This window comes from Brassica napus, chromosome C1 (genome assembly GCF_020379485.1).
Source record: "Brassica napus cultivar Da-Ae chromosome C1, Da-Ae, whole genome shotgun sequence".
NCBI lineage: Eukaryota > Viridiplantae > Streptophyta > Magnoliopsida > Brassicales > Brassicaceae > Brassica > Brassica napus.
The window spans coordinates 14235641-14263401 of NC_063444.1; the positions used below are offsets into that span (position 1 = coordinate 14235641).

The 27761-nt window shown below is 31.7% G+C and overlaps 2 protein-coding genes and 1 long non-coding RNA gene across 3 annotated transcripts; 2 read left to right on the top strand and 1 right to left on the bottom strand.

The window, feature by feature from the left end:
• Positions 1-14597: 14597 nt before the first annotated feature.
• On the top strand, positions 14598-19272 carry LOC106373180 (plant intracellular Ras-group-related LRR protein 8-like). Its single transcript, XM_013813393.3, has 4 exons — positions 14598-15138; positions 17607-17776; positions 17840-18251; positions 18697-19272. The coding sequence occupies exons 1-4, from the start codon at positions 14851-14853 to the stop codon at positions 19021-19023; spliced, it is 1197 nt and encodes a 398-aa protein (XP_013668847.2). The 5' UTR covers positions 14598-14850; the 3' UTR covers positions 19024-19272.
• A 494-nt stretch (positions 19273-19766) lies between these two features.
• LOC106376079 (protein phosphatase 2C 56-like) lies at positions 19767-21305 on the bottom strand. Its single transcript, NM_001316021.1, is given in 4 exon segments — positions 19767-20125; positions 20217-20322; positions 20428-20718; positions 20799-21305. Coding segments are annotated over 4 exon segments (1263 nt in total).
• Positions 21306-23420: 2115 nt separating this feature from the next.
• Positions 23421-25514, top strand: LOC106376086. The gene is made up of 4 exons (XR_001275401.3): positions 23421-24160; positions 24231-24352; positions 24439-24537; positions 25059-25514. It is a non-coding gene; the product is annotated as an uncharacterized LOC106376086 (long non-coding RNA).
• Positions 25515-27761: the final 2247 nt, after the last annotated feature.

The window sequence follows — 27761 nt, forward strand, 5'->3', positions numbered from 1 at the left end:
TCTTTCCGCACCTACATGACGAGTTTTGATCGCTTCCCAAACTTTCTTAGCTGTATCCAATTCTCCAACTTGAAGTATAAGTGCCTCCGGTATTGATTAAAACAACAATGCCATCGCCATGTTATTCTTCTTGTCGTCTTCAACTTCCATCTCTATTATCTCCCAAACCTTATGAACTTTGAGTAAGATCTTCATTCTCATGGCCCATACAGTATAGTTTGTTGTATTGAGAATGGGACACTTGATTGAAGACCCGCCTTCTTTTGGTTTCCAAGCTGCAACTACTAAATCTCCCATGACCTAAGCTCTGATACCAAATATTGTTCTTAACATTTGTAATAGACTCAAAGATTAATAAGAACTTTGCTCTTCTTCTTGCTCAAGAAACTCTCTCAAAACTTAAGCTCTCAAACTCACAACTCACACCAATATCCTTGACTCGACATTGGTTTATATACTCATATTAAGATATCTCCTAGATACACTTTGATCCTTATCTCAAAAGACCATAAACCCATTAGTATTAGGACTTGCTTCTTTCTTAAGCTATCTTCAAGTTTGCTCCAACAGTATCCATGAAACACAACTTTCTAATTCATCGTGTCGCAGGTCCACCATATCGTCGATCGGTTTTTCGTTAGTCCCTCACCTCACAAACTCGAAAGAACTTAAATGTCTAGACGAAAACAGAAGAGCAATAACAACACAAATGTGGTCGAGTCATACGATAGGGTTGAAAATTAATGTGCTAAGCACCCCGGATTCAAAACTTATCAAACTCATATTTATCCGTTTGTGAGGTTTGTGAGGTTAGACTATATGAATGTTTAATTCTCATTGCAAGCAACTGAATTTATTGGGCGTCGATAGATAACCTCCAGAAGATTAGTCGGTTAGGTTTGGATCCACTGAAGAATAACAGTAAAAAAATAGGCACGTGAATGTCCATGCATGATTAGGTCTAAATATCCAGAAAAGGCTATACAAAGAGGAGGTTGGTTACTCTTTCCGTATATAACACTATGGTTGTAACTGGTGAATCAAAAAAATAATAAATGGAGTAAGATAAATGGAATGCAATAGAAAATTGAAATAGATTCATTCCTTTTATTCCTTAACAAAATTGTTATAAAATGGTTTGCTTTGTATTTTGTTTAATTTTTTTGGAATTGTTGGAATGAATATTTCATTCCATTATGGTAAAAAAAATTATAAAACTACTGGAATTAATCATTCCAAAATATTTCATTCCAAAAATAAATAATCCAATTACAGCCTATGGGTATGACTGGTTCCCCCGTTATCACCCGCAAACGCAGCTTTTGCGGTTGGTAGCGGTTGTTGGCGTTTTGCAACAATCACTCAAACCGCTATAAACCGCTTCAAACCGCTCTAAACCTCATAAATTCAACGATGATTCCAGCTAGCGTTTGCGATTGCGGACGGTTGCGGGAGGATAAATTTCTTCTTTTTTTTTAAACAATATAAATACATAAATAAAAATATTCAATAAAAATATGTCTATTATATGTTAGTTAATGTTATAAATTTTTAAAATAAAAATATTTTATATAATTTTTAAAAATTTAAAACTATAACTTTCTAAATATAATTTTTATATTTATTATAATATTATGGTTTTTGATATTTTTTTAATTATATAAAATATAAATATTGTTAATTTTTATTTAACCGTTGTTGCATTTAGTAGTTAACCAGTCATAAATATCCCGTAAACGCATCATTTTCTAACTGCATAACCAATCATAAAAATCTCTCAAAACTGCTACAAACCGCAACCATCCGCATCTGTAAATTCCCACGGACGCAACACTACAAGAAAACAGGGGGATTCTGATGGCCGAAATCGTCGGTAATTCGTCGGAATCGGTCTATTCCGACGAATTTCCGACGAACCCGTCCGTCGGTATCGTTTCGTCGGAAAAAAAAAATTCGTCGGAATTTCGTCAGAAATTCCGACGACTTTCTGACGAATACCAAGAAACGTTATTCTGACGAACTTCCGACGATATTACGATGCGGCTACACGAGACCAGAGTTCATCGGAAAACTACAATTCCGACGAACGTGGTTCCTCGGTTTATTCCGACGAACTGTAGGCGTCGGAATTTACCGACGGACATCGGTCGTCGGAATATACCGACGAACCACGCGGTATATTCCGACGGAAATGAGTTTGTCGGTAAATTCCGACGGATATATGTCCGTCGGTATATTCCGACGACCGTTGTCCGTCGGTATATACCCTTTTTTTTTTACAAATTAATTTTGCATTTTTATATATTTTTTGATATTAATAAATTTAAAAAATTGGAAATTTAAAACTAATAATATTATAAAATTTAAATTCATAAAAACCGAAATAGGAAAAAAACATTCATAAAGTTTAAAATTCATACAAACCGAAATAGAAAAAAAAAACATTCCGAAAGTTTTATAAAGCCGAAATAAACTAAGAAGAACTCGAAGACATCAAACGATCTAGCTTCTGCATAATCTCGGTGTTGAACTTCTTCTGGGATGCCAACTCAGCAAGGATAGTGGCATCAATCCGCCGCGAATGAACTGATGTAACACCAAACGCATCAATCTTCACTCCTCTATCTGGGGTGGTGTCATACCAATCACAATAGAATACTACACAACGCAATCCAACCATTCCAGGAAATTGGATTTCCAATATTTCTTTTATGTTGCCGTAGTAGACATCGTCACCAGAAGAAGATGAAACACCAGCATCATATGTTGTCTTAGAATGACCTTTCCTTGTGAATGCATATCCTCGCGTACAAAATTTAGGATATGATTTGACCACATAGTTTGGTCCCTGCACAAATTCGCGTACCCAATCATCGAACACAAGACCTCTGGCCAAACCATCATTCACCTATAAAAAAAAACATATATGATTGCAAAATTAATTAGTTTATATATATTAAATTTAAACTAATCATTTGCATAGGGTAATAGGATATATGACTCACATAACTACGAAGCCACGCAGCAAATCCGTTATCTCTAAGTTGTCGAAGCTCATCTTCTGTTGCATGCCTGTGAGTCATACGCAACTCCGCCATATATACACTATATACAAAAATATTATCAATATGAAATAAATTTATTGAATATTAATCTAACAATAAATGAATAAATATTTTTACCTCTCATATTGTAGAACATCTTCACAGTTGGTGAGCAAATATGTTTGCAAATGAGCGTTCTCAGTGTCCGTAAGTCTCCGCTTCGTGAATTTTCCACTAAGTCGTCCTATTTCCTTGAACATGCTTGGGACAGTAACATGATATGTTGCTCTCTCCCCTCTATCATCATGCCGAGCAGGTCTTCGGTGTTTTGTTTGCACTTCTGGTGGAAAATAATTTTCAGCAAAGATTGCAGTTTCTTCATTGATCACCTGTGCCACTATAGATCCTTCCACCCTGCTTTGATTTTTTGACCATCTTCTTCAGATGATGCATATAACGCTCAAAAATATACATCCATCTGTACTGCACAGGACCACCAAGTTCCAATTCTCTTGCGAGATGAATAGCAAGATGTTCCATTACATCAAAGAATGATGGAGGAAATATCTTCTCAAGGTTGCACATGCTGACTGGTGCGTTTGTCTTCAAATTATTAATACCCTCTTCAGTCAATACTCTGCTGCATAAGTCACGGAAAAAAACACTAATCCCTGCAATTGCTTCATGAACATTACGTGGCAATAATGCTGAAAAGGCAAACGGAAGGAGGCGCTGCATAATTACATGACAATCATGACTCTTCAAGCCAGTAAACTTTCCTTCGCTTCTATCAACGCAGTTCCCCAAATTTGATGCATATCCGTCAGGAAATTTCACTTTCTCTGTAATCCAATCAAAGAACTCTTCTTTTCTAGCACCATCTAGCCGATAAATGGGAAAAGGGGCCGTACCGTTCTCATCAACGTGAAGTTCAGAACGATCACAAATATCGACTAAATCCAACCTTGGATGTTAAGGACTGTGTTCATCAGATTATCGAAGAAGTTCTTCTCAATATGCATGACATCTAAATTATGCCGCAATAGATGACTCTCCCAATATGGTAGATCCCAGAAAATACTCTTTTTGTGCCAGTTATGTAGCTCTCCAACCGCATTGACTCGAATGTTTTCATGTCCACCTACATCTGGCGTCCTTTCTGCATCAAAATACCTAAACTGCTTCAACAAATCTTTCCCACTAACTTCCTCAGGTGGACCATCAAACACCTGCTTGTTCTTCGTAAACGAAGTCTTACTCCTGCGGTATGGATGATCAGGTGGTAGAAATCGTCTGTGACAGTCAAACCAACACGTTTTCCTTCCGTTCTTTAGTTGGAAAGCATCTGTGTCATCTTGACAATATGGACATGATAGCTTCCCATGTGTTGTCCATCCAGATAACATACCATATGCTGGAAAGTCACTTATTGTCCACATAAGTACTGCCCGCATCTGAAAGTTTTCTTTGCGCGAAACATCGTATGTCTCAAAACCATGCGCCCATAGTTGTTGCAACTCATATATTAGTGGTTGAAGAAACACATCTAGTGATCTTTCAGGATGATCTGGCCCGGGGACTAGAATTGAGAGAAACAAAAACTCTCGTCGCATGCACAAGCTCGGCCGTAAGTTGTACGGTGTCACAATAACTGGCCATAGAGAATACTGCCTTCCATGCTTTCCAAATGGGCTGAAACCATCAGTAGATAATCCAAGATAAACATTTCTTCTCTCTTCCGCAAATTCTGGATATGTTGACTGGAAATGTTTCCAAGCCTTTGCATCTGAAGGATGTCTAATCTCACCATTTGTGGAATGCTCTGCATGCCATCTCATTGCTTTTGCTGTGCGCTCACACTGATACAACCTCTTCAATCTTTCCGTCAAAGGCAAATACCACATTCTTTTGAATGGGATCGGAACTCTTCCCCTCGTCTCCTGATAACGAGGTTTCCCACAAAATTTGCATACATTCCGTGTCTCATCCGCTCTCCAGTAGATCATGCAGTTGTCAATACATACATCTATCACTTCATACGGTAGTTGAAGACCTGCAACAAGTTTCTGAACCTCGTAGTATGAACCCGGTGCAAGGTTATCCTCAGGTAGAATACCTTTGACAAAATCAGTAATCGCATCCATACATTCTTCAGCCAAATTATAGTCTGTCTTAATACCCATTAATCTAGTTGCAGATGATAAGACTGAATGACCATCTCTACAATTTTGATACAAAGGTTGTTTTCCTGCATCCAACATGTCAAAAAATCTCCTAGACTCGGGGTTTGGTTCTTCCCCTCTATAATGATCATGTACCATCTGCTCAGTACCTACACCATAATCTATATCCGTTCTAGATTCTTCTAACCTAATATCAGGCTGAGGTTCACTAACAGGCTGAGGTTCGCTAGTACTACCATATTCATAACCAGTTTCCCCATGAAGGTACCAAACTTTATAATTACGTGAAAACCCTTTCATATACAAATGAGTCCAAACATCAAATTCTTTTATAACCTTATTATTATTGCAAGAAGAGCAGGGACATCTTAAAATACCACTTTTTGCATCCGGTTGCTGTTGAACAAGCCTCATGAATTCTCCAATCCCTTGAACGTATTCTTCCGTAAGCAAATTGGTGTTCGGATCCAAATGAGGTTTATCCATCCACGAACGATAATAAACTTCTGAAGACATGATTTTCACGGAATTGTTATGACTAAAGAGAATGAAGAGAGAATGAAGTGTGAATGAGTTGAATGAGGAGGGGTTGTATTTATAGGAAATTGCTTACGGACCTCCGACGACTTTCCGACGAAATTCCGACGGATGTAAAGAAGTCCGTCGGAATTCCGTCGGAATTGTCCAATCCCAAACGGCTATATAACGGTCATATGTATTTGTCGGCAACGGTCACATGGTTCGTCGGAATTCCGTCGGAAAATACCGATGGAATTCCGACGACTTTGCTGTTAATCGGAATGTCGTCGGAATTTCGTCGGAATATACCGACGAACTTCCGACGACTACAACGGTTACATTTTTTATCGGAATGTCGTCGAAAAGTCGTCGGAAAATTCCGACGAACCGTATGTCGTCGGAATTCCGTCGGAAATGGCCGACGGAATTCCGACGACTTCATTTTTTTGGATTTGGTCGGAAATTTGTCAGTATTCCGTCGCAAATGTCCGACGACCTTGGTGTCCGTCGGAAGATCCGTCGGAATTAGGAGTGTTTTCTTGTGGTGCAATCACAACCGATGCGTCTGAACTAGCCTCGTGTCTTTATTTTTTTCAACCGTTTCCACCGCTATTCATCTTTGACTACTTGTATCTCTTCATCAAGTGTAGTAAAAACATCATATTCCTACTATTTTCCTTTACGTATTTAGTTCAGTTTTGTAATATTTAGATGAGATTATTGGCCCCAATCAATTTGCATTGATAATATTATCAGTCTGACTGAAAAATGCAACTTGTTAGAAATGTGTAATTACAAAAATGAAATATAAATATACAGTATAAGGTTATGAAATTACCATCTTTCGCTTTTGAAGGTCCCAGACTTTATATATATGATATAATTTCAAATTTCAAATTTTTACGTAATTTACAAAGACAAAAATAAAAGGTCAGACGGTTAGTTTCTTAAATTCTTTCCACCAAGATAAGAAGATTATCTACTACAGAAAAAATAAACCGCCGTACTATAATAACAGGGGCCGGGTATATATATTTTTGAGACAATGCTATATTAAAAAGATAATATATATATAATACCATAAAAAGTCGTCAAGTCTATAGTGAGCTAAAACTATATATTATTTACATAACCCGAATTGAGTAACTCACAGATACATTTAAAAGATGAAAATATTATCTTCAACGATCATCCTTTTTTATTATTTGAGGAGCGTTATTTTAAACTAACTTTGACCTCATGTGTTATTAACCAAATTGATATTTTTTAAGTGTCAACACTAGAATCACTCTCACACCCTTTAATTAAAAGTCCTCTCCTCATTAGACTAATTACATATATTGCCATTATTCATTATAATATAGCTTAACATAATATATTATATGATTCATATCTATATAACTGATAACTCATTTGATCATTCATTACCTATTTCTCACGCGGCCTCCTTCGTATTAATAGAAAGTCTCTTTTATTATTGATTTTTGTAGTCTCCTTAAGTTTCTATATCCATCAAGTAAATACAAATATATTTTAGTAAAAGTAGTATAACACAGGTTTTAGTTCAAGAAATATTTCTCATCTATCTCGAGACGCCTATCATCTTTATGATATAAGTACAAATAAAAATCGAATATAGCTCGAAACGCCTATCATCTTTGAGAATATAGAAATCTCAAGTATAAATTTGTTTTTGTATAAGTAAGAATGTTTGTCTCACTTAAATGATATCAACTATAAGGCAATTTCAATATTTTCAAAATGTAGAAGGAGCTATATGACTGCTTGCTCTATACGGTTTGTATTAATCAGAAGTCCTTATTGTCCAATGGTCATATGTTAATTTTTTTATATCAACCTCACATATATAAACTCATTATAGGTATAGTTATATTGAATATATCAAAAGATGTATTAAGCTATAACCTTGACCGGTTAGCTACGTATGTTATTATGTTGAATTTGAAAAATTCATTAGCCCGCTTGGACAAATTAAATTAGATATCAATTCAAAATTTTCATTGATTGTCTTTTTAAAGTCATTAAGTATTTACCGGCAATTACGGTTGTATATAAAAAAAGTCAGATTATTTTGCTTGGACAAATTAAATTACATATCAATTCCTAATTTTAATTGATTGATTTTTTATAATCATTAAGCTCATCTGTAATTACAGTTGTATATAAAGAAAGTTAGATTATGTATTCAGATTTTAAAAATTATATCACATGATTTTGTTGTTTAAATATCATCCTGAAATCGAGGGTGATATCGTTACAAGTGTTTAAATTGATTACATCATTTGTGTATGATAGTATTTACCTAATTTGATCTTCTTTGATTTATTATATCGTGTATTAAGGCAAGCTTTTAAAGGGGATTAAAGCGCAAGTTTTGTGATAATAATTAGTGAATATTTTATATAATTAGGGTGAGATTGATGGATAGAAGATTAATTTAACGTATATAAATACGTAGCCTTGAGTTTTTTGTTATTTCTCTTTCTAGGATTGTAAACCTAGAGTTCTAAAGACATTTTTCACATTAGTTGTGGTTTTATCAGTTTTTTTATTTGTTTCTTTATAATTTGTTGCTTTTGTGTTTTATTATTCTATTACCTATGTTTCGTTTCATATTATCATAATTTTTATTATGAAAGTAATAATTATATTCATATGTGTTGTTTTATCTTAAATTTATAATAAATTTATTTAATTATTTGCTTGCGCTTAAATATTCATTTCCATATAATATACTTCAATTACACCTAACCAATTACAGTATATAAATCCGCATAATTTCGTTCAATTTTTTATTATATCTAATATTTATGACTATATATTTTTACTTTATAATATCTATAGATTAAAAGTAATAATCTCTTTTAATCACTCATTCCGTGCAGGACGCGGTTTATCCCCTAGTTAACACTGTATTACGTACGTATGAGCTAATATTATAATCAATTTATAGTTGTAGATAATGCCAGTAGTGGAGCCATGACAAAGGAAGGGGGTCTTTGACCCCTATGAATTTCACTTACTTGTATTTCAAGAAAGAATTTGGTCAAATGTTACAAAGTAAACTAATATGACCGCTATAGCATATGGTTGGAATCAAATTGACCCCAGTGGAAAATTTGACTAGCTTAGCCACTGGATAATACAATATATTGATGGCATTCATATATTGATAGACCAGAAAGACATATTGTGGCTAATATTGTGGGGGTCGGAAGGTTTTTTTTTTTTTTGGGTCGGAAGTTTTTCAAAGTTACGTGACGGCCAAGTTGAAAGTAGTGTGGTATATAGATGGTGTATATACATACATACAGACATGTATTTGCGTTGTCTTAGTGTGGTAGTAGACGATGTAGTCATGTGGCTTCCTAACCTTCAAAAGAAAATATTCACCAAATTTAGTAGATCAAATATCTCTAAAATATCACAAGGTCGGCTAAAAATCTGCCGAAATCTTCTCTATATCCTGCCTTATTGTACACTAATCCAGATTTATAATCGTGCAACGTGGATTTGATTAACTCCAAAAAATCGTTGTCAAAAGAAAAAAAGATTAACTCCAAAAAATTCAAATTGCGTTTAATCAATCGAATTTATGTAATTCTTAATTTTATTTATAAACCGATTAGTTTACTAAACTAATCCCCTATATATTATTCGAGGATCTTTTAAAAAATTGTAACCTCAATTTTGTATTAATTACAAAATGATCTTTTGTTTAGGTGTCATCATCTCCATGTATCAATTAACTGCTGATTTGGCATCATTACAAAGAATTGGACAAACTTTAGTTGGTTTTAATTTCTCTAGAAAAAGTTAAGGACGAATACATTTAAACACCCATCCACGTAGATAACGTCAGGTGGCCTAGCGGCAGTACTGAACATTTCTCACACACGACTACCCGAGGTTGCCAGTTCGATACTCGGGAAAAGCGGGGTGGTACTGGGTTAGCTAAAAAATCCATACGGGGATTTCTGGCGAGGTGACCCTTCGGGACGAGCCCAGTCACTATAAAAAGTTCAACCTATACAGTTTTAACATTTACACGAAAAAAAACATTACACCAAAAAAAACACCCACCCACGTACATACAATTATAAAGACTTTTACGCAATATAGATACTATAGGGGATATAGATATTTATGTAGTCTTAAGGTATTGTACCAATGTTTCTCAACTAATGAAATGAAACATAAGTAGAAGTCTAAATTCGACATACATTCGAAATGATAAATTGGATCATACTCGACATCCATTCGAAAACGTCTCTCTTATTGGCCCTCCCAATTATTATCATTTGTTCTACAGCACTACAACAGCCACTTGAGCTTAAAATTGTTGAAGGTTCTTTAGTTTTCAAAGTTTGTTTATTCCTTTGTTCACCTACACCTTATAGACCTGAATAACAAATTAACAGACCAATAGAGAAAGCAAAGCTTTCATTATTGTAATTATGTGGTGTTCGCTACATTTGAGAAAAGCGAACCTTATAGATCATTACTGTGTCCGCACATTTGACAAACCTTGGTGTGACCAAGATTACAATTTTCGCATCAACTGAACTGAAGAACAAATTAACAGATGAATAGAGAAAGCAAAGTTTTTTTTATTGTAATTATGTGTTGTTCGCTACATTTGAGAAAATCAAACCTTATACAGTAAAAACTCTATAAATTAATAATGTTGGAATTTTGAAATTTTATTAATTTATAGAGATATTAATTTAAAAAAAAATTCCTATTTATATTTTTATTTTAAGATATTTTTTATTTTAAGATAAGAAAATTATTTGATTTTAGTGTATAGATATTAATTGTTATTTTGAAATTTGACATTTATATTAATTTTATTATATTATTTGGTGCATATTATATATATTGCATAGAACTTAAATGTGGTTTTAGATATAATATTACTAAATCTCATCAAAAATATATTAAATGTTAAGAAAATATTAAGATAATTTCATTGTGAATATAAAACAAACAATATAATAATAAGTTTTTACTTATATAAAATATATATACATATATATTATTAAGTTATAAAGCTTGAAATGACCGGTCAAAGGAATTGATCCAATTTTTCTTAATAAATGCTTTGATACAAAAGGATTTTTTTTAGTGAACATGTCACAGTTAATTAACTCCTATTTTATTTTAAGACGTTTTAATGGGACCATATATTTACATAAAATTTTTTAATATTATCTTATTATTTTATCGATTTATATCAAATTTTGAATCTGTCCAAGTTGAAACCGGTGAAATTTATTAATTTATAGAGATTAATAACTTATAGAGATTATTAATTTATTGAGTATTAATTTATAGAAGTTCTACTGTATGTAGTATATCGCTTTGTTTGAGACATGGTCTGGCCCATCAGATTGATGATTATATAATCTCTTATATATTAAAAAAAGAACCATTACAATATTTGAGGTAGTCATTTGTCATCACGATAATCATTTTTAAAATCTTTAGAAAAATTTGTTGGTCCATCTTAACATCTAATAAGCTTTTTATTAAACTAACCATAAATTAGTTAATAATGTTCTTCATTATTTCTTTAAATAAAAATTACGAAATTTCCTAATGTGGCTAAAGTATATATGAAAAATAATAATTTTGAATAATAAAGATTTGTTAAAAATTAGTGTATCCTCTATCATTTTTTAAAATTTTAACTTATTAAAATAAATTAAACAACCACATTAACCATATAATAAAAATTTAGATTTTTAGTATATGTTATATTTTGAATTCTTAAAAATGGCTATAAATGACTAACACTGTTAAAAATCTCAGATTGAAATTTTTGTAATTCATGGTTTAAAATTTTTGTTATGACAAAATACAAATGATTACAAAATCATATAAGTAGTAAGTCTCATTCAATAAATATTAATATATATATCATTTAAAATAAATTATATACCATATAAAAATAAATTACTAAAACTATTAAACATCCCACAATGATTTAAAGTTTTTGTTATAAAAAAATTAAAAGTGATTAAAAAGTATGAGAATAAAACATTATTTAACATATATCAATATTAAAAATATACTATATATATATATATGTTAATATCATTTAAATTTAATTATATATCATAGAAAATATAAAAATGTTTGTTTGAATTAATAAAATTTATTAATGTGCTCGCATCAATTTAATTACATACGTAACAGTTACTAAATTTTTAATTATTTGATATATAATTATTATTTTATAATATGTAAAAGAATATATAATACGTAAAAATAAATTATATATAATGTTCATTCCTAACCTAGTTACCAATTAAAAACACATTAGACGGTGCAGCGAAAACCACCTTAGATAAGATTGTTTTTTCTTTCCTAATATGTACGAAGAAAATCGGGTTGTGACTTGCTAGATTAGCGGATTACTCAAATGAAAAATAAAAGTCCACCCTGCTGAAAAGTTGACTCATTCAAATTACTGACGTGGCATACAGCTAATACGGGACCGTACCTTCGCTTCTCTTCTTGGACATATCCTTTTGTTTTTAAAGTATTTCTCGTACATATATCATATGACATATTAATCATTTAATAATGCGTAATAATCAAATTTCGCATAACGATATGTATTATAATGTCGTAGAAATTGTTGACAAAGCTCTAACGGATATCGTTCTAAAATATTCTTTAGCTTTATGTTTTTTTTTTTTTAATAGAAAAAGTTAAATCCAGATCTATTAAAGACACAGACCTAATCTCCGGATGGAGATACAGTCCACGGATAGACCCTCTCTTGGACATTCAAATGAGCCGAAAGCAATAGCTCATATCCGTGTGGTCAGCAGGGTTCGAACCAGGGTTCGCCGTATTAGGTTTATTTTCTCAAGCGCCACTGGACTATCACCACTGGTTGACCATTACTCACTATTCTAAGTCTTCATCTATGTAATAAAAATTTTAGGGTTGTTCAAATATACATATTTTTATATATAGTATTTCAACAAAAAGAACGTATAAATATTTAAAAATAAAGAGATGATGGATATAAGTTTTCAAATAAAAAATCATAAAAATCTCTTTAGAACTTCTCCAGCCACCTTATAATTGGCTAACTGTTTTAAAAATATTAAAATTCAATAATTTACAAAAAATATATTAAATAATAATATTTTATCGTTGAGATTTTTTTAGGTATCTCATTAAAAGAAGTGCTATATATCTCTTATACCTAATTACGTAGGTGGGGTGTCAAATTTTTTATACATATATATACATGTATATATATGTTCATAGGTTGGGACCATCCATAAAAATAGTTATCAACTTGGAAATTATCTTTAAATTTTAATTCTTCTGAACTATTATTGCGATTTTACGTAACAAATTAATAATCTACCGACAAAATTAACATCCATCGTCAGAAAACACAGAAATACCGTTTTAGGGAGGATTATTGGGAGATTAATTTGTGTAGAGTTTGTGAATTTTGAGAGTTGATAGATTTTAAAAAAGTTATGTAGATTGTGAAAATTTATATACATTGACTTATGAAATTTGATCATAACTTTTTTAGATTGATATAGATTTTCATGAATTTGTATTACCTTTTTTCTATCATTTTTTTGTAAAATAAATATAGAATATATTTATTTTCTAAATCATATAGCATGATTATTTATTGTTTGCTTTCAAATTAAAAAGAAAATAATATTGATACATACAAAATTGAACAATTTTCTTAAATAGCCATTTTAAAAGATTTTGTTACAAAAGAGCATTAAAAAAAGAAAATGACCAAAAGAAGTTTCGTTAAAAATGTAAAAGATTATTTTACCTCTTACGGTATAGATGTATAAGTAATAAAAATTAAAAATTAAAAAGTTGTTTTCATATTTTTTTTTCAAATTCGAACATTTTTATATTTTTTCTATTTGAAAAATATTTTTTTTGAAATTTTTCTTTTTGAAATTCGAAATTTTTTTTTGAAACTATTTAAAAATATATTTTAAATTATTAAGATTAGTAAATGTGATTATTATTATTTATATTAAAAATATAATATTTTTAAAAATAATTATATATTCAAAAATGTAAAAGTATATAAATGTAATGAATTATAGTTTTGAACATATAATTTGGATTTAACGTGCAATAGATATTTGGTAAAAATAATTATTTTGTTTTTTAGTATTTTTATCACAATGATTTTGAAAATCACATGGATACATATGATATTTTTAAAGTTGAGTCTCATGAGTAAAAATGTATAGAATTCATCTCCCAATAACACTAGATTTAGTTAGAATTAGATAATCAATAATAACTAAATTTTTTGAATAACAAGAGATTTGAATGGATTTTGAAAATTCTTAAACCAATAATAATGGATTATACTAAAAAATTTGAAATCCAAAAACCAATAACAATGGATTCATAAAATTCACAAAATTTACACTAATTCATCTCCCAATAACCCCCTTAGTTTCCAGAGCATGTTATTTTGATAATTACAATACCATAAGGAGATGGTTTCAGTTTATAACTAAATAAGATAAATATAGAAAAAATGTTTGATATGTAAATATATAGGAAGAGCCAAATTATAAATATACTAGCTAGTATAAAATTAACATCCATCGTCAGAAAACACAGAAAATACAGTTTTAGTTTCCGGAGCATGTTATTTTTATAACTACAATACCATAGAAGATGGTTTCAGTTTATAACTATATAAGACAAATATGGAAAAAATGTTAGATATGTAAATATATAGGAAGAGCCGAGGTAAACAGATACTAGCTAGTATAAACAACACCAAAATCTAGAGAGAGATAAATTTCAAGTTTTCAATAATTTCAAGTTTTCAACGCCCTCTCTGATCATCCGTACATATCCTACATTCCAGTTTTCAACTCTCTCTCCGATATCTTTATTGTATATAAGTAGGATATCTTTTCAACTCATTTATAACACATCTTCATAACCTCTCTCTCTCTCTCTCTTTCTCCATCTCTTTCCCCTTAGCTCTCTTGCTTTGTGGGTTCTTCTTTGTGTATATAAATATATGCATATACACATAGGAAGATATGATGGGTTACGAGCACATGAATCAGATGACAATGACGACAACGGGGATGATGAAGAATTTCAATAAGGTGGGACCAATCAATATTCCACGTAAGAAAACGACGAGGAGAAGTGTATCGGCCATTGATGGTGGTGCGGCGGCGACAGCTGCTGCGGCTGGAGAAGGAGATCGCCCGCAGGATCTCAAGACTCTTGATCTCAGCGGGATGTCCTTGGCTTCCCTCTCAGCATCTTCTATCAACTTAGCTTCAATCTCAAAACTCGATCTCTCCAACAACAATATTCAGGTATATATATATATATTGGATCATATATACTTTTCATCAACCGTAATTACTCAGTTTTGACTAAAAATCCGTGGAAAGAAGATTTTTATGATGAAAATAGACATTTCTGTCGCTATTAAAAAAAAATTTATTCTTGGGTTCACCGTGGTGAACCACCAACCAATAGTATTGTGTTATTTTATATTCGATATCTTTAGAAAAAAACAAAATATTATCAAATTATATTATTTTTTAAATATTGAAAGGTAAAAAAAAATAATAAAAAAATAGTAATAATTACAAAAAAAATATTTTTAACGTCGTCAGCAAAACATTAAACCTTATATCATAATCTCTAAATCCTAAATCATAAACCCTAAACTCTAAGATAAATCTTAAACTCTAGGATAAATCTTAAACTCTGATCAAAATCACTAAACACTAAAACACTCAAGGGTTTAGGGTTTAGGATTTAGGGTTTAGAGTTTTAAGGTTTAGTGTTTTTATTTAGAGTTTAGGATTTATCCACGGGTTAGGTTTACCCAAGGATTTAGAGTTTACCCAAAGGTTTAGAGGTTACCCAAGGATTTAGGTTTATCCAAGGGTTTAGGGTTTAGGATTTAGGGTTTAGGGATTAGGATTTAAGGTACAGTGTTTTGCTGACGACGTTAAAAAAAAAATTTTTTAATTTTTTTTTCTGTAACTGCTATTTTTTTTTTTTTTAAACATAATATAACTGGATAATATTTTGTTTTTTTTTTTAAAAAGATATCGAATTTGAAATAATGAAATTCTATTGGCTAGGGGGTGAACCTAGAGGTTGAATAACTCTTAAAAAAAACTAATACGGTTTGTGCTCTAGTTAAATGAATTTTATTTAGTGGTGGGCTCAAATTAAATTAAAAAGATCGTTGCTAACTACAAAATAAAGAAATGATAAAGATCGTAGATAAAATTCCTATTGCATATGCATGATTTGTTGTATATTCCTTAATTTGTGGATTTTGTCATTTCCTGTTCGATTTTTCTTTGAAAAGATTCCTGTTTGATTTCATGAAAAAAATATAATTAAATGTCTATTATGTATAACAAAACAAAAGGTTTACGGATTAAATTTTTTTTGAGCAAAAGTATAGCACAACAAAGCAAATTTTTCCAGAAATATTAAAATCATCTTGGCATCGTGCACATAAAATTTCTTAGCCTATTTGTTTACGTCAACTCGAATCTTAGAAAGCATATTCGATCTTTTATTTACTCACCGTTTGGGTGTATAAGCAATTGAGCCACAAGTGTCCATTTTTCTTAAGAAAAGTACTCGTGTTACAAAATTATTATATATAAATATATAATATTTCATCCGTTCTTTACTGATAGACTTTTTAAAAAAAAATTGTTTCAGAAAAATGTATTTTTTTATGTTTTCTATGAAAAATTTGTAAATTTCAAAAAAATTAATTGACTTTATTGAATTAATATTGGATAAAAGTTATTGAAAACTGAAAATTACGGAAAAAAAACGATACATTTATTATGATAATTTAATATATTTTTTAATATGTGTACTGAAAAATTTATATTTGTCGACTATTCGTAAATATGATATCGATTTACTAACATTTAGTTCTGTATTTTACTCTGTTGTATTGAATATGTCTTCTTCCGGGAAGCGGGAGCAATATTATCTAGATAAAATACGATAAATACCCGTTGCCAAAAGATATTGACTATTCGTAAATATGATATCGATTTACTAACATTTACTTCTGTATTTTACTCTGCTGTATTGAATATGTCTTCTTCTGGGAAGCGGGAGCAATATTATCTAGATAAAATACGATAAATACCCGTTGCCAAAAGATATTGTCTGATACTTAAATAACACATCACCACTGATGAAAAAAACATAACATCAGTTTTAACAATTTTTTGAGAAAATATCAGTTTAAACTTTTAAATTTTAACTCTCTCTTCTCTTTTAAATTTTAACTCTCTTCTCATGGGTTGAAATCCCCGCCCACTCCAATGGGTTAGAGAGAATACTAAAATAATGAAAGAAAATATACGGAAAAAAAATCAAATTAGTTTTTACTGTTTATTCCGTTAGATTTTTTTTTTGGTCTAAAATTTCGTTATTCCGTTAGATTTTTCCAGCTAGGACAGCATGCAGAAGTCGTTATAGTAGTTGTAGGTTAAATGATACCTAGTAGTAGTACATTTTTATATAGTAAATTTTTTTTGTCAATATCGTAACATTTTTATTAGTACTATATGTATGTATATATATATATATATGAAGACATGTAAATTTGAACGTCTCCAATGTCCATCTGAAAAATACAATTGGATATATAAATATGATTCATCCTTTCTATAGATGTACCCTTCGGATTTGAATTTAATCCATTTCACTAGCCTTCTTTTATACATGTAAGACTTAATTAAAACTATGCTGTAATTAAGATTTATTTATCTTGTTTCTAATACAGCAAATTCCGGAGTCTCTAGTAGCGAGAATGTTAAATTTGTGGAAATTGGATTTGCATTCTAATCAGCTCAAAACGCTCCCCAACTCCATTGGATGTCTTTCCAAGCTTAAGGTACTTAATGTCTCTGGAAACAACCTACAAGCTCTCCCCAAAACTATTGAAGATTGCAGGTACGTAAGATCCTTACCTCGCATCCATATCATCCATATGTACTAAAACGCAACGACACGCAGATCGTTGGAAGAGCTGAACGCCAACTTCAACGATTTGACAACACTTCCAGACACGATAGGGTTCGAGCTAACAAATTTGACAAAGCTCTCCGTCAACTCGAACAAGCTTATCGTGTTACCAAGCTCCCTTGGCCACTTAACGTCGCTTCGTGTACTCGACGCTCGGCTTAACCATCTTGGATCGCTCCCTGAGGATCTAGAGAACCTCGTGAACCTTCAGGTCCTTAACGTTAGCCAGAACTTCCAGCACTTGAAGACGTTGCCTTACTCCGTTGGGTTATTGATATCTCTCGTGGAGCTTGACGTTAGTTATAACGGAATTAAGGTTTTACCGGATTCCATCGGCTGTCTCCGCAAGATTCAGAAGCTGTCCGTGGAGGGTAACCCCCTCGTCTCACCACCTTTTGAAGTGGTATGGATAACTTAATTTATCTTTACATTACTATACTAATGATTAAATTATTTTGTTCTTTTTGACGAAAGTAAAAAGAGACGTTTTATGTTTTAATAACAATCTATTTAAAGTTCTTATATAGTCGATATTTAATTAAGAAATGCATTCAACAGAAAGTAATATATAATACAGAGCTTAGATTGCTTCACAAGCATTACTATCTGTAGTGTGTAAGAAAACGCAAGTATTGATATTTATTTGGATATAAGTATTTGTTAGATTCTAACGCTAATTAAGATAATTCGTCTAATGCACTACGGAATTAATTAACATTTCAAAAGAAACTTCTTTTTTTTTTTTTTGGTAAAACATTACAAAAAAAACTTGAGAGTAGTGAATATATAGATTAATAACATATAATAAAGTTTGTGATATAGTTTTATGTTTCATGATAATACACCAGGTGGAAAATGGTTTGGAAGCAGTGAAGCAGTACATGAGCGAGAAGATGACCGAGTCTAACAAGAAAACTCCGACGAAGAAGAAGTTGTGGGGCATTGGTAAGATGGTCAAGTTCAAGACCTTTCACGGCCTGAGCTCATCTCCGGGAAGGTCTCCAGGAAGGAGAACCGGCGGTGACCGCCATGGAGACGAGAGGGAAGGTTTCATCAACGTCTCCGATTATCGCCAAATCGACGGAATCGCTTCCCCAAGACACGTGTCCCTCTTCAACCCTCGACGCCTCTTGTCTCCTCTCTCTGCGTATTTCTCTCCTCCAAGGTATAGGTAGACTTCTGTGTGTTTTATATTCACCAAACCGTCTTCACACTTTCTGTTTTTTTTTTTTTTGCATGCAACGTTGTTTCCTTAGTATCTATTTTTGCATGTAGCGTTCCTTTATATGTATCATAGACTTTTGGGTGGCTTTTGTGGCTGTTTTTCGTTTCAGTTTTGTTGAACACATTTGTAAATTATGACATAGACTTGTAGACTGATTCATGTCTGTATGTAATAATAATGTAAGATCGCATTTTGAAAATATTATCAGTCGTACTATGCAGTATCTTCCCCAACTAGGCCTGAGTCCGTCTGTGAAGTAAAATATGGGCCTAGCCGCCCAGATGAGACATTTGTTTGACCATTATTTTACCACCAAAAGTTATATTTTCTATCCACTAGAAGGGATGTTCTGAAATACATTGAGGAGATGTTATATGGCTACTGAGACGATTATTTTCGATAGGGAGCAAAATATGTTTCCATTTTCTTATGGAATATATTGAAAATTATCTGGATAAACAATAATATTAAATGTCTAGGTTTTAATGTATAATGTAACCATATTACAAATTACCCCGGGAGCAAAAATACAAAGGGCTTTTAGGACGTTACAAAGAGCTTAAACACATTAAGCTACATTCATATCATATGATTTTATAACGTGTTAGTTAAAAATATTAAGCACAAATTATAAGTATTTTCTTTGAGAGACCCATATTCATTGATAAAAATTAAGAAAAAGGACCCTCTGTTTCAGTTCAAAGGTTTGCTCTTGAATTTCCTCTGAGGCTTCAAATCAACAACCACCACAGTTATGTTGTCTTTGCTTCCTCTCTGTAAAGCCAGCTTTGACAAGTACTCAGCCGCGGACATCGCCGCCGGATCTTTCCCTTCCCCTCTCCTCTCATCCGTGTGCAAAGACGCATCTCCAGCCACAGCGTTCTTCTTGTGCCACAAGAGAATACGCTTCCTCGCCATCTCACACGCTTCCTCATCTGTCATTACATCCCAAACACCGTCACTCGCTAGAATCAGACAGTCATCTTCTTTGACTCTCCTCACAGCCGTCACTTCCGGATCAGGAATGATCGACGGTTTCAAGTACCTATCGCCTGTCACATACAATATAATGTTTTGTAAGAAAAAAATATTTTATTTCAAGAACCATTGATTCTTTTTAGTTAGTAATACAAGACAGCTTACCAATAGATCTTGACATGGCGAGAACACCGAACACACGAGCTCCGTTCCACCGGATCACTTTTCCTCCGGCGGCTTCAATCCTCGCCGCTTCATCTTCTCTATCCGGCTATACACATTACACAAAACATACATCAGTAATCTTTAAATTCAAGATCTTGACACAACCAATCTAACCAAAGATCCAAACTGGTTTTGTCGGAAAATAGATTACTTTGTGGTCAGTCGACAACGGAAGCGCAGTTTTGCCGCGGCAAAGAACGGCTCTGGAGTCACCGCAGTTAGCTACAAAGATATGAGTCGGGAAAACAACGGCAACCACCGACGTTGACCCAACAGTCTCCGGCGCGACCGACTCCACCTCCGAGTCAACGCGAAGGAACGAATTGAACAAAGCCTTCTTCCACTTCTCCTGCCACGTGTCACCATCGCAGAGCATCGGCTTCTCCTTCGCAATCTCCTCCGCCAAAGCCAAATGCATCCTCTCTCTGCAGTAGTTCGCCACCTACACAAAATCTCAGCTTTTTACGCAATAACTTGTCAGATCGAATCTGAAATCAACAGAGGAGAACCATCGATGTTTACCTGAGACCCGCCGTGACCGTCGTAGACACCGAAGAAATGAGCGGTTGTCTGAGGATTGAACCGACCATCTAACATCGAGTTTGTCGGAGACTGAAGGAACCTCGGTATCGTTGAGACAGCGTCTTCCATCTCCGGTCTTCTCCCACAGATCGAAGTCACACCGTACAAAGGCACACTCTTGAACTCGAACAGACTCCTACTCTCTGTTCTGCTTATCATCTTCTTCGATCTCTCATCTGAGCCATTGATCTCTTCTCCAGCGACAACTATCTCCGACGACGACGACGAGGATGATGGTGATTCCTTCTTCATGTTTAAGTTAGGTGAGTTGATCCGCGAGGTCAAAACTTTCCTAGACCCAGAAACAGAGCACGAGCCGTTCTCTAAATCTTGAGACGAGTACTGGCCGTTGCAGTAGCCTTTACCCAACATGATCCCTGCGAGCTCCATCTGCTGTTCAGGGAACGGCATGAAAGGCATAGCAACGGCCGGTGATACTTCCTCCATTGATGCTCTGTTTTTTTGAATTTTTCTCAGAATTTTTTTGTAAAGGTTTGAGCTTTTTTTTAGTTGTGTGGTTGTGTAAAGTTGGTTTGATCTATTAATGGAAGAAAAACCGAAAATTCGACAGATTTGTACAAGAAAATTTAAGAGATCAACTTTATTAGAAGGTATGGAGACAAGATTCCCATGATACAACCAAAACTTTCCCGGGAAAGATCAAATATTTATCAGGGTTTCCTGGGTTGTGGGTAATTCGTTGCAGCCTCTTAAAGATTGTATCTCTCTCTCTCTCTCTCTCTCTCTCTCTCTCTTTCTTCAATTAATTTTTCCAGCTAATGCTGTTTGTAGATTCAACTACCTAGAAGTTGAAAGAAGGCTCTCTTTTCTTCTTGTTCACAGATAAAAGGAGAAAGAAAGAAGGGAAGTGGAGAGATAGGTAGTGCAGAGGCAAGAATCCCTTCAAATCTGCTATTAATAGATATATTTATCTTTATTTTATTACATTATAAACTTCCGTTTTTAATTATTTTGTTGTTTTTGTAATAAGGGGAGATGTTTCGTTCTTGAAATTTTAAAATCAGAAAAAGACACCTGCTTTCCAACTTTTCTGTATTCAATATTTTTTTGTATTTTATTTTGATTCGTTGCTCGGCTTTTTTTCACTTTTAATAACTTTGACAAATAAATGTTGAATCATCAAATATTATTACACCAAATAATTCGTTTTTCTTGTCAAAAGAAATATGTTTAGCTTCTAAACTTTAGTTAGGTCATCGGTTTAATGAATTTATTAGATGTCTTTTACTAATAGACATACGTGTCACATTCGGATTTAAGGCGTAATTTATAAAATATTTATTTGTCATTAACAAAATTTATTAGAAACTTCTAAACATTGGACTAAAAACATACTCATATACCATTTAGATATTAAAAAACAATTAAACTTCTGTCATTTTCAGTATAAGAATAATATTCACAATATAAATAAGATAAGTAAAGAATTGGATGTTCTTATATTCTGTAAAAATGGAAGACAACCTGGATAATATCTAAATAATTATAATTTAATGGGAATCATTAGTCAAATAATCTAAAACTATATATCTTAGAAACTATTTTTGGTCAAACTTAAAACCTAAAAGCATTGTTTTTTTATTTTTTTTTTGTAAACTACCTAAAAGCATTGTTTGTATGTATATGTTAGCATATGAACATACAACCACTATAACCTAAACTAGATTTTTTATGTGCGGATAGATTTTCATTTTATAAATATATAACGGATACCATCGCAAAACTTTAAAAGATATTTATATTTTAGTATTATATATTGTGTAAATCTATAATGTTATTGGTTATGTTTCTTATTCGATATTATTATTGTATAATGATTTGTTCTATATATTTTACTTTATTATTAATTGTTATTATATATTAATATATTTTCGAGTTTGGTAAAATAAATTCATAGTATGAAATAAAAAAATTGAGAATCTCCTTTATTTTTTCTAATTTTTACAGACTGAATACAATACATTTTAAAATTTTATTTAGTTATACTATAAACTGATATTTTCTTAGCATAATTTATATTTGTATGTTATTTATTTTAGTATATTGTGGGATTTTATAAGTAAATACATTATAATAATAATATATTATTAATTATGAAATCAATTGCTGCATTAATTTAAAAATATTTTAAAATTTTATTAAGATTTTGTTAGGTTTTTCAACATATTTTGTTATAAGTAAAAATAAAAATAAAATTTACAATTAAAATTTATTTATTAATATCTATATAATTTATAAAAAAAATTAGAAATGTTATATATTAAATAAACCTAGTATGAATTTTTATGGTATTTATTTTAATAAAGAAGATATAGAATATAATTATAAAATTTGAAAAATAGCATACAGTTTTATTTTATTTTGTTTTATAATAAAATTTTGTTTAAATTAATGTATAATAGTATATATTATTAATTACGAAATTAATCAATGGTATTAATTTAAATAAAATATTTTAAATTTTTAGAAAGATTTTGTTAGATTTTTTTCTCAACATTTTGTTATAACTAAAAATAAAATTTAAATTTACAGTTAAAATTAATTTATTATTAATATCTTTATATATTGAATAGATTAATATAAATAATTAAATAAATGTAATTAATGAAATGGATCTAATAAGACTAGTATGACTTTTTTATGGTAGATAAAAAAGGTACTTCTCTTTTAATAGAGAAGATTATTCAATCTTAATTATTTTAAAATTTTATGTAGCCATGAAATGGTTATGCAGAGCTGAAAGAAATTGGTATTTTCTTGAGAATATGAAGAGAAGAATCGGTCTTGCAATTATAAATTTACACGAATCCCTTATATACTAAAGCGCAAGTCGTCTGGCGAATCAGATATTGCCATGTGGAAATTTTTTTAAAAACAATTAAAAAATTTAACACTTGCAAAAGTTTTAAAAACAATTATTTTTTTTCCTATATTTCAACAATTCAAATATTCAACTACCTATATTCCTAATTTTTCTCAAAAACCCACCCCACGTTACTCATATATTTTGAAACTGTTTTTTTTTTGTATAAAACTGTTTCTTCATCTCTAATATAAATTAAATTACTTTCTTCTCTCTATTGTATCTACAAAGCATCGTGTCTTCAAAAGTGAGACTCTAAGTTTTGACACATGGCGATCAAAGTTCATGTTCTCTGAATTGTACTCAGGTCTAAGCTTTACATAGAACAAACAATCAGTGCATTTTTTTTTGGTTTAAAAACAATCAGCGCATTGTTGCATTGTGTCTATACTCTACAGCACATCATCAAAAAGAAAAAGTAAGTGTTCCATTGTTATATATCTTAAGTTTTCCTGCAACAATAATATAAAGTTTATGTTTTTATGAAGGATTACGTTTTACCCATCCATGTGCAACAAAAATTACGTTCTTTACATATTTGCTATAAATGGAGAGAACAAATGTGAAAAGAGATCATGAATTTGAGTGTAACCAAAGAGCTATGATGCAGGTTTATGTTTTTTCTATCAATTTTCTTAGAATAATTTTTTTCTTTTTCTCTAATACATAATCCTTTCTCTCTTCGGCAAAATTTAGGTTGAAGATGTTACCGGAATATATTGCTATTTCCCAGCTCAATTAATTTCAAAAAATGAAAAATTAGAGTACTGGTCTCTCGGATTTTTGGATGAAAAGGTACACAAATTTTGATTTCTAAAATTATGTTTCATATGAAGTTGATGAGTGTTTGCGTAAATAGTAGTTTGTTTTCTAAAAATATATTGTAGACTCATGATAACATTAAATGCTTACAAACATATATGAACATATCTATATTTTAGAAAATCAGATATTTTGTAAAACAGTTTCAGCATATTTGCTTCAATATTATATATGGTTCTTTATGTGTAAAATATTAATTATTTAAATTTAAAATTATAATAAAATAATTAAAAAATATAAGAGATTTGATCCGAGTAACACTAGTACGTTAAAATCTACGTGCATTCATATTCTTTTGATTTTTTTTCCACACATATTGTTGTTGTCGTCGCAATACAGAAAATAAAAACATGATTCCGACTGAACATTATGATAGGACTCATCATTGACATAATTGAGCAATGAACCAAGAACATGAGAGAATTCGTAAATATTTTAAAATCTATAAATTTAAGAAAATAAATGTGAATAACAATGGGTCCCATGTTTAACAGAAACCGGTCGATGAGGGACACGTATAGGAAGAAAAGTCCGGTTTTGGTGACCGAGAGGGGGTGACGTGTACGGTTGGAGATGTGTTAGTTGGGTGGCGGGAGAGATGAGAGAAAGAAAGGTTCATTGCACCACTGACAAAGACAGACCTTTTAATTCCGTAAATATCTTGTCTTTCTCTTGTTTTATTTATTTTCCTATTCTTTTGGTTCTTAATATCTCAAATAAATAACATTATATTGGTTGTCAACAGAGCGTTACTTTTTTTTTGTGCATAACAGAACGTTACTACTATAAAACTATTTTACCAAGTTCCATATGTTTTATGCCACTTGTGTCGTATTCTTTGGATAATGTGTAAACGACATGTTATCTGTAAATGGAAATGTGAAAGTTGGTTCTGGATGATGGGCAACAGACTAAATACCCAAGACACCTCAGATTCAATGAACCAATCATCAACTATTCATGGTAAATATAATAAAAAGTAGATAAAATATTTGGAAATCAACATATGCTTAAATGAAACAAAAAAATGAGAAGATGGCCAAGAAAACATGGATAGTGGATATTTAATATTCCCTCTGTTTTTTAATATTACATATTCTAGATTTTTCGCACATTTTAATAAAACACATTAAATTTGCATATTTTTTTGTGTTTATCTTTGTTTCATAATTTTAAACCAATAACAATTCAATAAGTGCAATTAAGTTTTTTGAAATTTGCAATTAGTTAATAAAACATGTTTTGAAAATGTAAAAAATTGATCTTTTTAAAACAATTTTTTTTCCTAGAATAAATAATATTAAGGAACAGAGGGAGTAGTATTTTGGTTAATGTTTGCTTATTTATGTTTATCTTTTAGCTTTCCTTGAGGGCAACGCCATTAAGGGACGAAGTAAAGGTTGTTCAACTCGTAATTATAACCTAATTAAATCAAAGAAAGGTACTACTACTATATATCATTAATTAATTATATATTAGTCATGTTTTAAATTAAATAAAGAAATAATGTGGTGTTTTATTACATCCATACACGTCATCGATGCCTCCCATTTTCTGGGTGAAACAGACTATTCGATTCTTTTGATATGGAACATACTCTTCTTGTCTCCATTAACAACAGAAAAGCTTGTAATTATTTTTCAACTCTTCAGTGTTTTTTTTCCTTGAGCCCAAAACTCATGACACCATCATAAAGAAACTGGATTACTGGACCACATTCGGAATAATGTTTCTGTGAGCATCTGAGCATCAATTCATCTCAATTATTATGATGTGTTCATTCAAAGAATAGTCACGTATATCTAAGTACTAACTAGGAATCAGTGTGTAACCGTGTATCAATTAGGCTAATGTTAACCATTACTGCATGCGGTCGATTACCATATATAAATTTTGAGAACTTAAGAGAGAATCATTAAAAGGCCAATGTTATATGTTACTTCCTATCTTGAAATTTATTTAGCAAGTCAACGCAAAAGTCTATTGGAGAGAGATAAGACTAAAAAGCAAGGGAGTCTTGATTTGACAAAGCAAGAACCTGTGTAAAAGAAGGCAGTTCAATGTCTTTGACATACTGGAACAGAAAGACTCTTAATGGGCGAGTTTGTTATGATGGGTCTTGACTGGATCACAAACACGCAAACAACATTTCGAAGAACCATTAAGAGTTGTTATTGTTATAAAATAACTTATACTTTTATAGTATGTCAATAAGGGCAAAATTTTATACCTGTTAAAAGAAAATAACACTGATATATGATAAATATACGACAGGGAGAAGTTATTATAAAAAGGGAGAAGAGGGATGAGGTGCGAGTTAGTTTATATAGAAGTAAAAAGTAGAAGTTAATGTGCGTGCATAGTGACAGTAGGCTCCACATTTGTTTATAAAATCAACAATTGAGGCGCCTCTCCTCCTGTTCGTATTGCTGCGATACTTGACTTTTGTAACACTCCCCCTTGGGGACCAGTGTCACTATCGTCTTTTGCTTATCATCCATGTTGCCTCGTTAAAAACTTTTCCAGGAAAACCCAATGGGAAAAACCGTAGTTAGGTAAAAAGAGTACAATCACGTAAGCTCCCCCTCAAATTAACAGTCATAAATCCTTTTGATGACGCATTCCATTGTTATGGACATGTTTTCTGAATATTGAGGTAGGAAGTGATTTTGTGAAGAGGTCGGCTGCATTATCGCATGATCGGATATATCTTACTTCAATCTCTTTCTTCTTCTCGAGCTCTTGAGTGTATGAAAAGAACTTTGGATGTATATGTTTCGTTCTATCAGTTTTGATATATCCTTCCTTCGTTTGAGCAACACATGCTGCATTATCTTCATATAAAATTGTTGGGGTTGTGTCCTCGTTAATCCCACTGCTTGATCAGATATGTCGATTTATGGACCTCAACCATACGCATTCTCTACTTGCTTCATGGAGCGCAATGATCTCAGCATGATTTGAAGAGGTGGCTACGAGCGTTTGTTTCTGAGAACGCCAAGATATGGCGGTGCCTCCAATTGTAAAAACGTATCCTGTCTAGGATCGAGCTTTGTGTGGATCTGACAAATAACCTGCATCTGCAAAACCAATTATTTGACCTTTCGAATTTTTAGGATAAAACAAACCTAAATCAATTGTCCCTTGAAGGTAACGAAAGCCTAAATCAATTGTCCCTTGAAGGTAACGAAAGCCAT

Excerpts from the sequence above, each read along its gene's own strand:
- LOC106373180 (XM_013813393.3), top strand. The coding sequence starts at position 14,851 with ATGATGGGTTACGAGCACATGAATCAGATGACAATGACGACAACGGGG. Across the intron at positions 17,777-17,839 it reads AAAACTATTGAAGATTGCAG|ATCGTTGGAAGAGCTGAACG; the intron begins GTACGTAAGATC and ends AACGACACGCAG. Across the intron at positions 18,252-18,696 it reads TCTCACCACCTTTTGAAGTG|GTGGAAAATGGTTTGGAAGC; the intron begins GTATGGATAACT and ends ATAATACACCAG.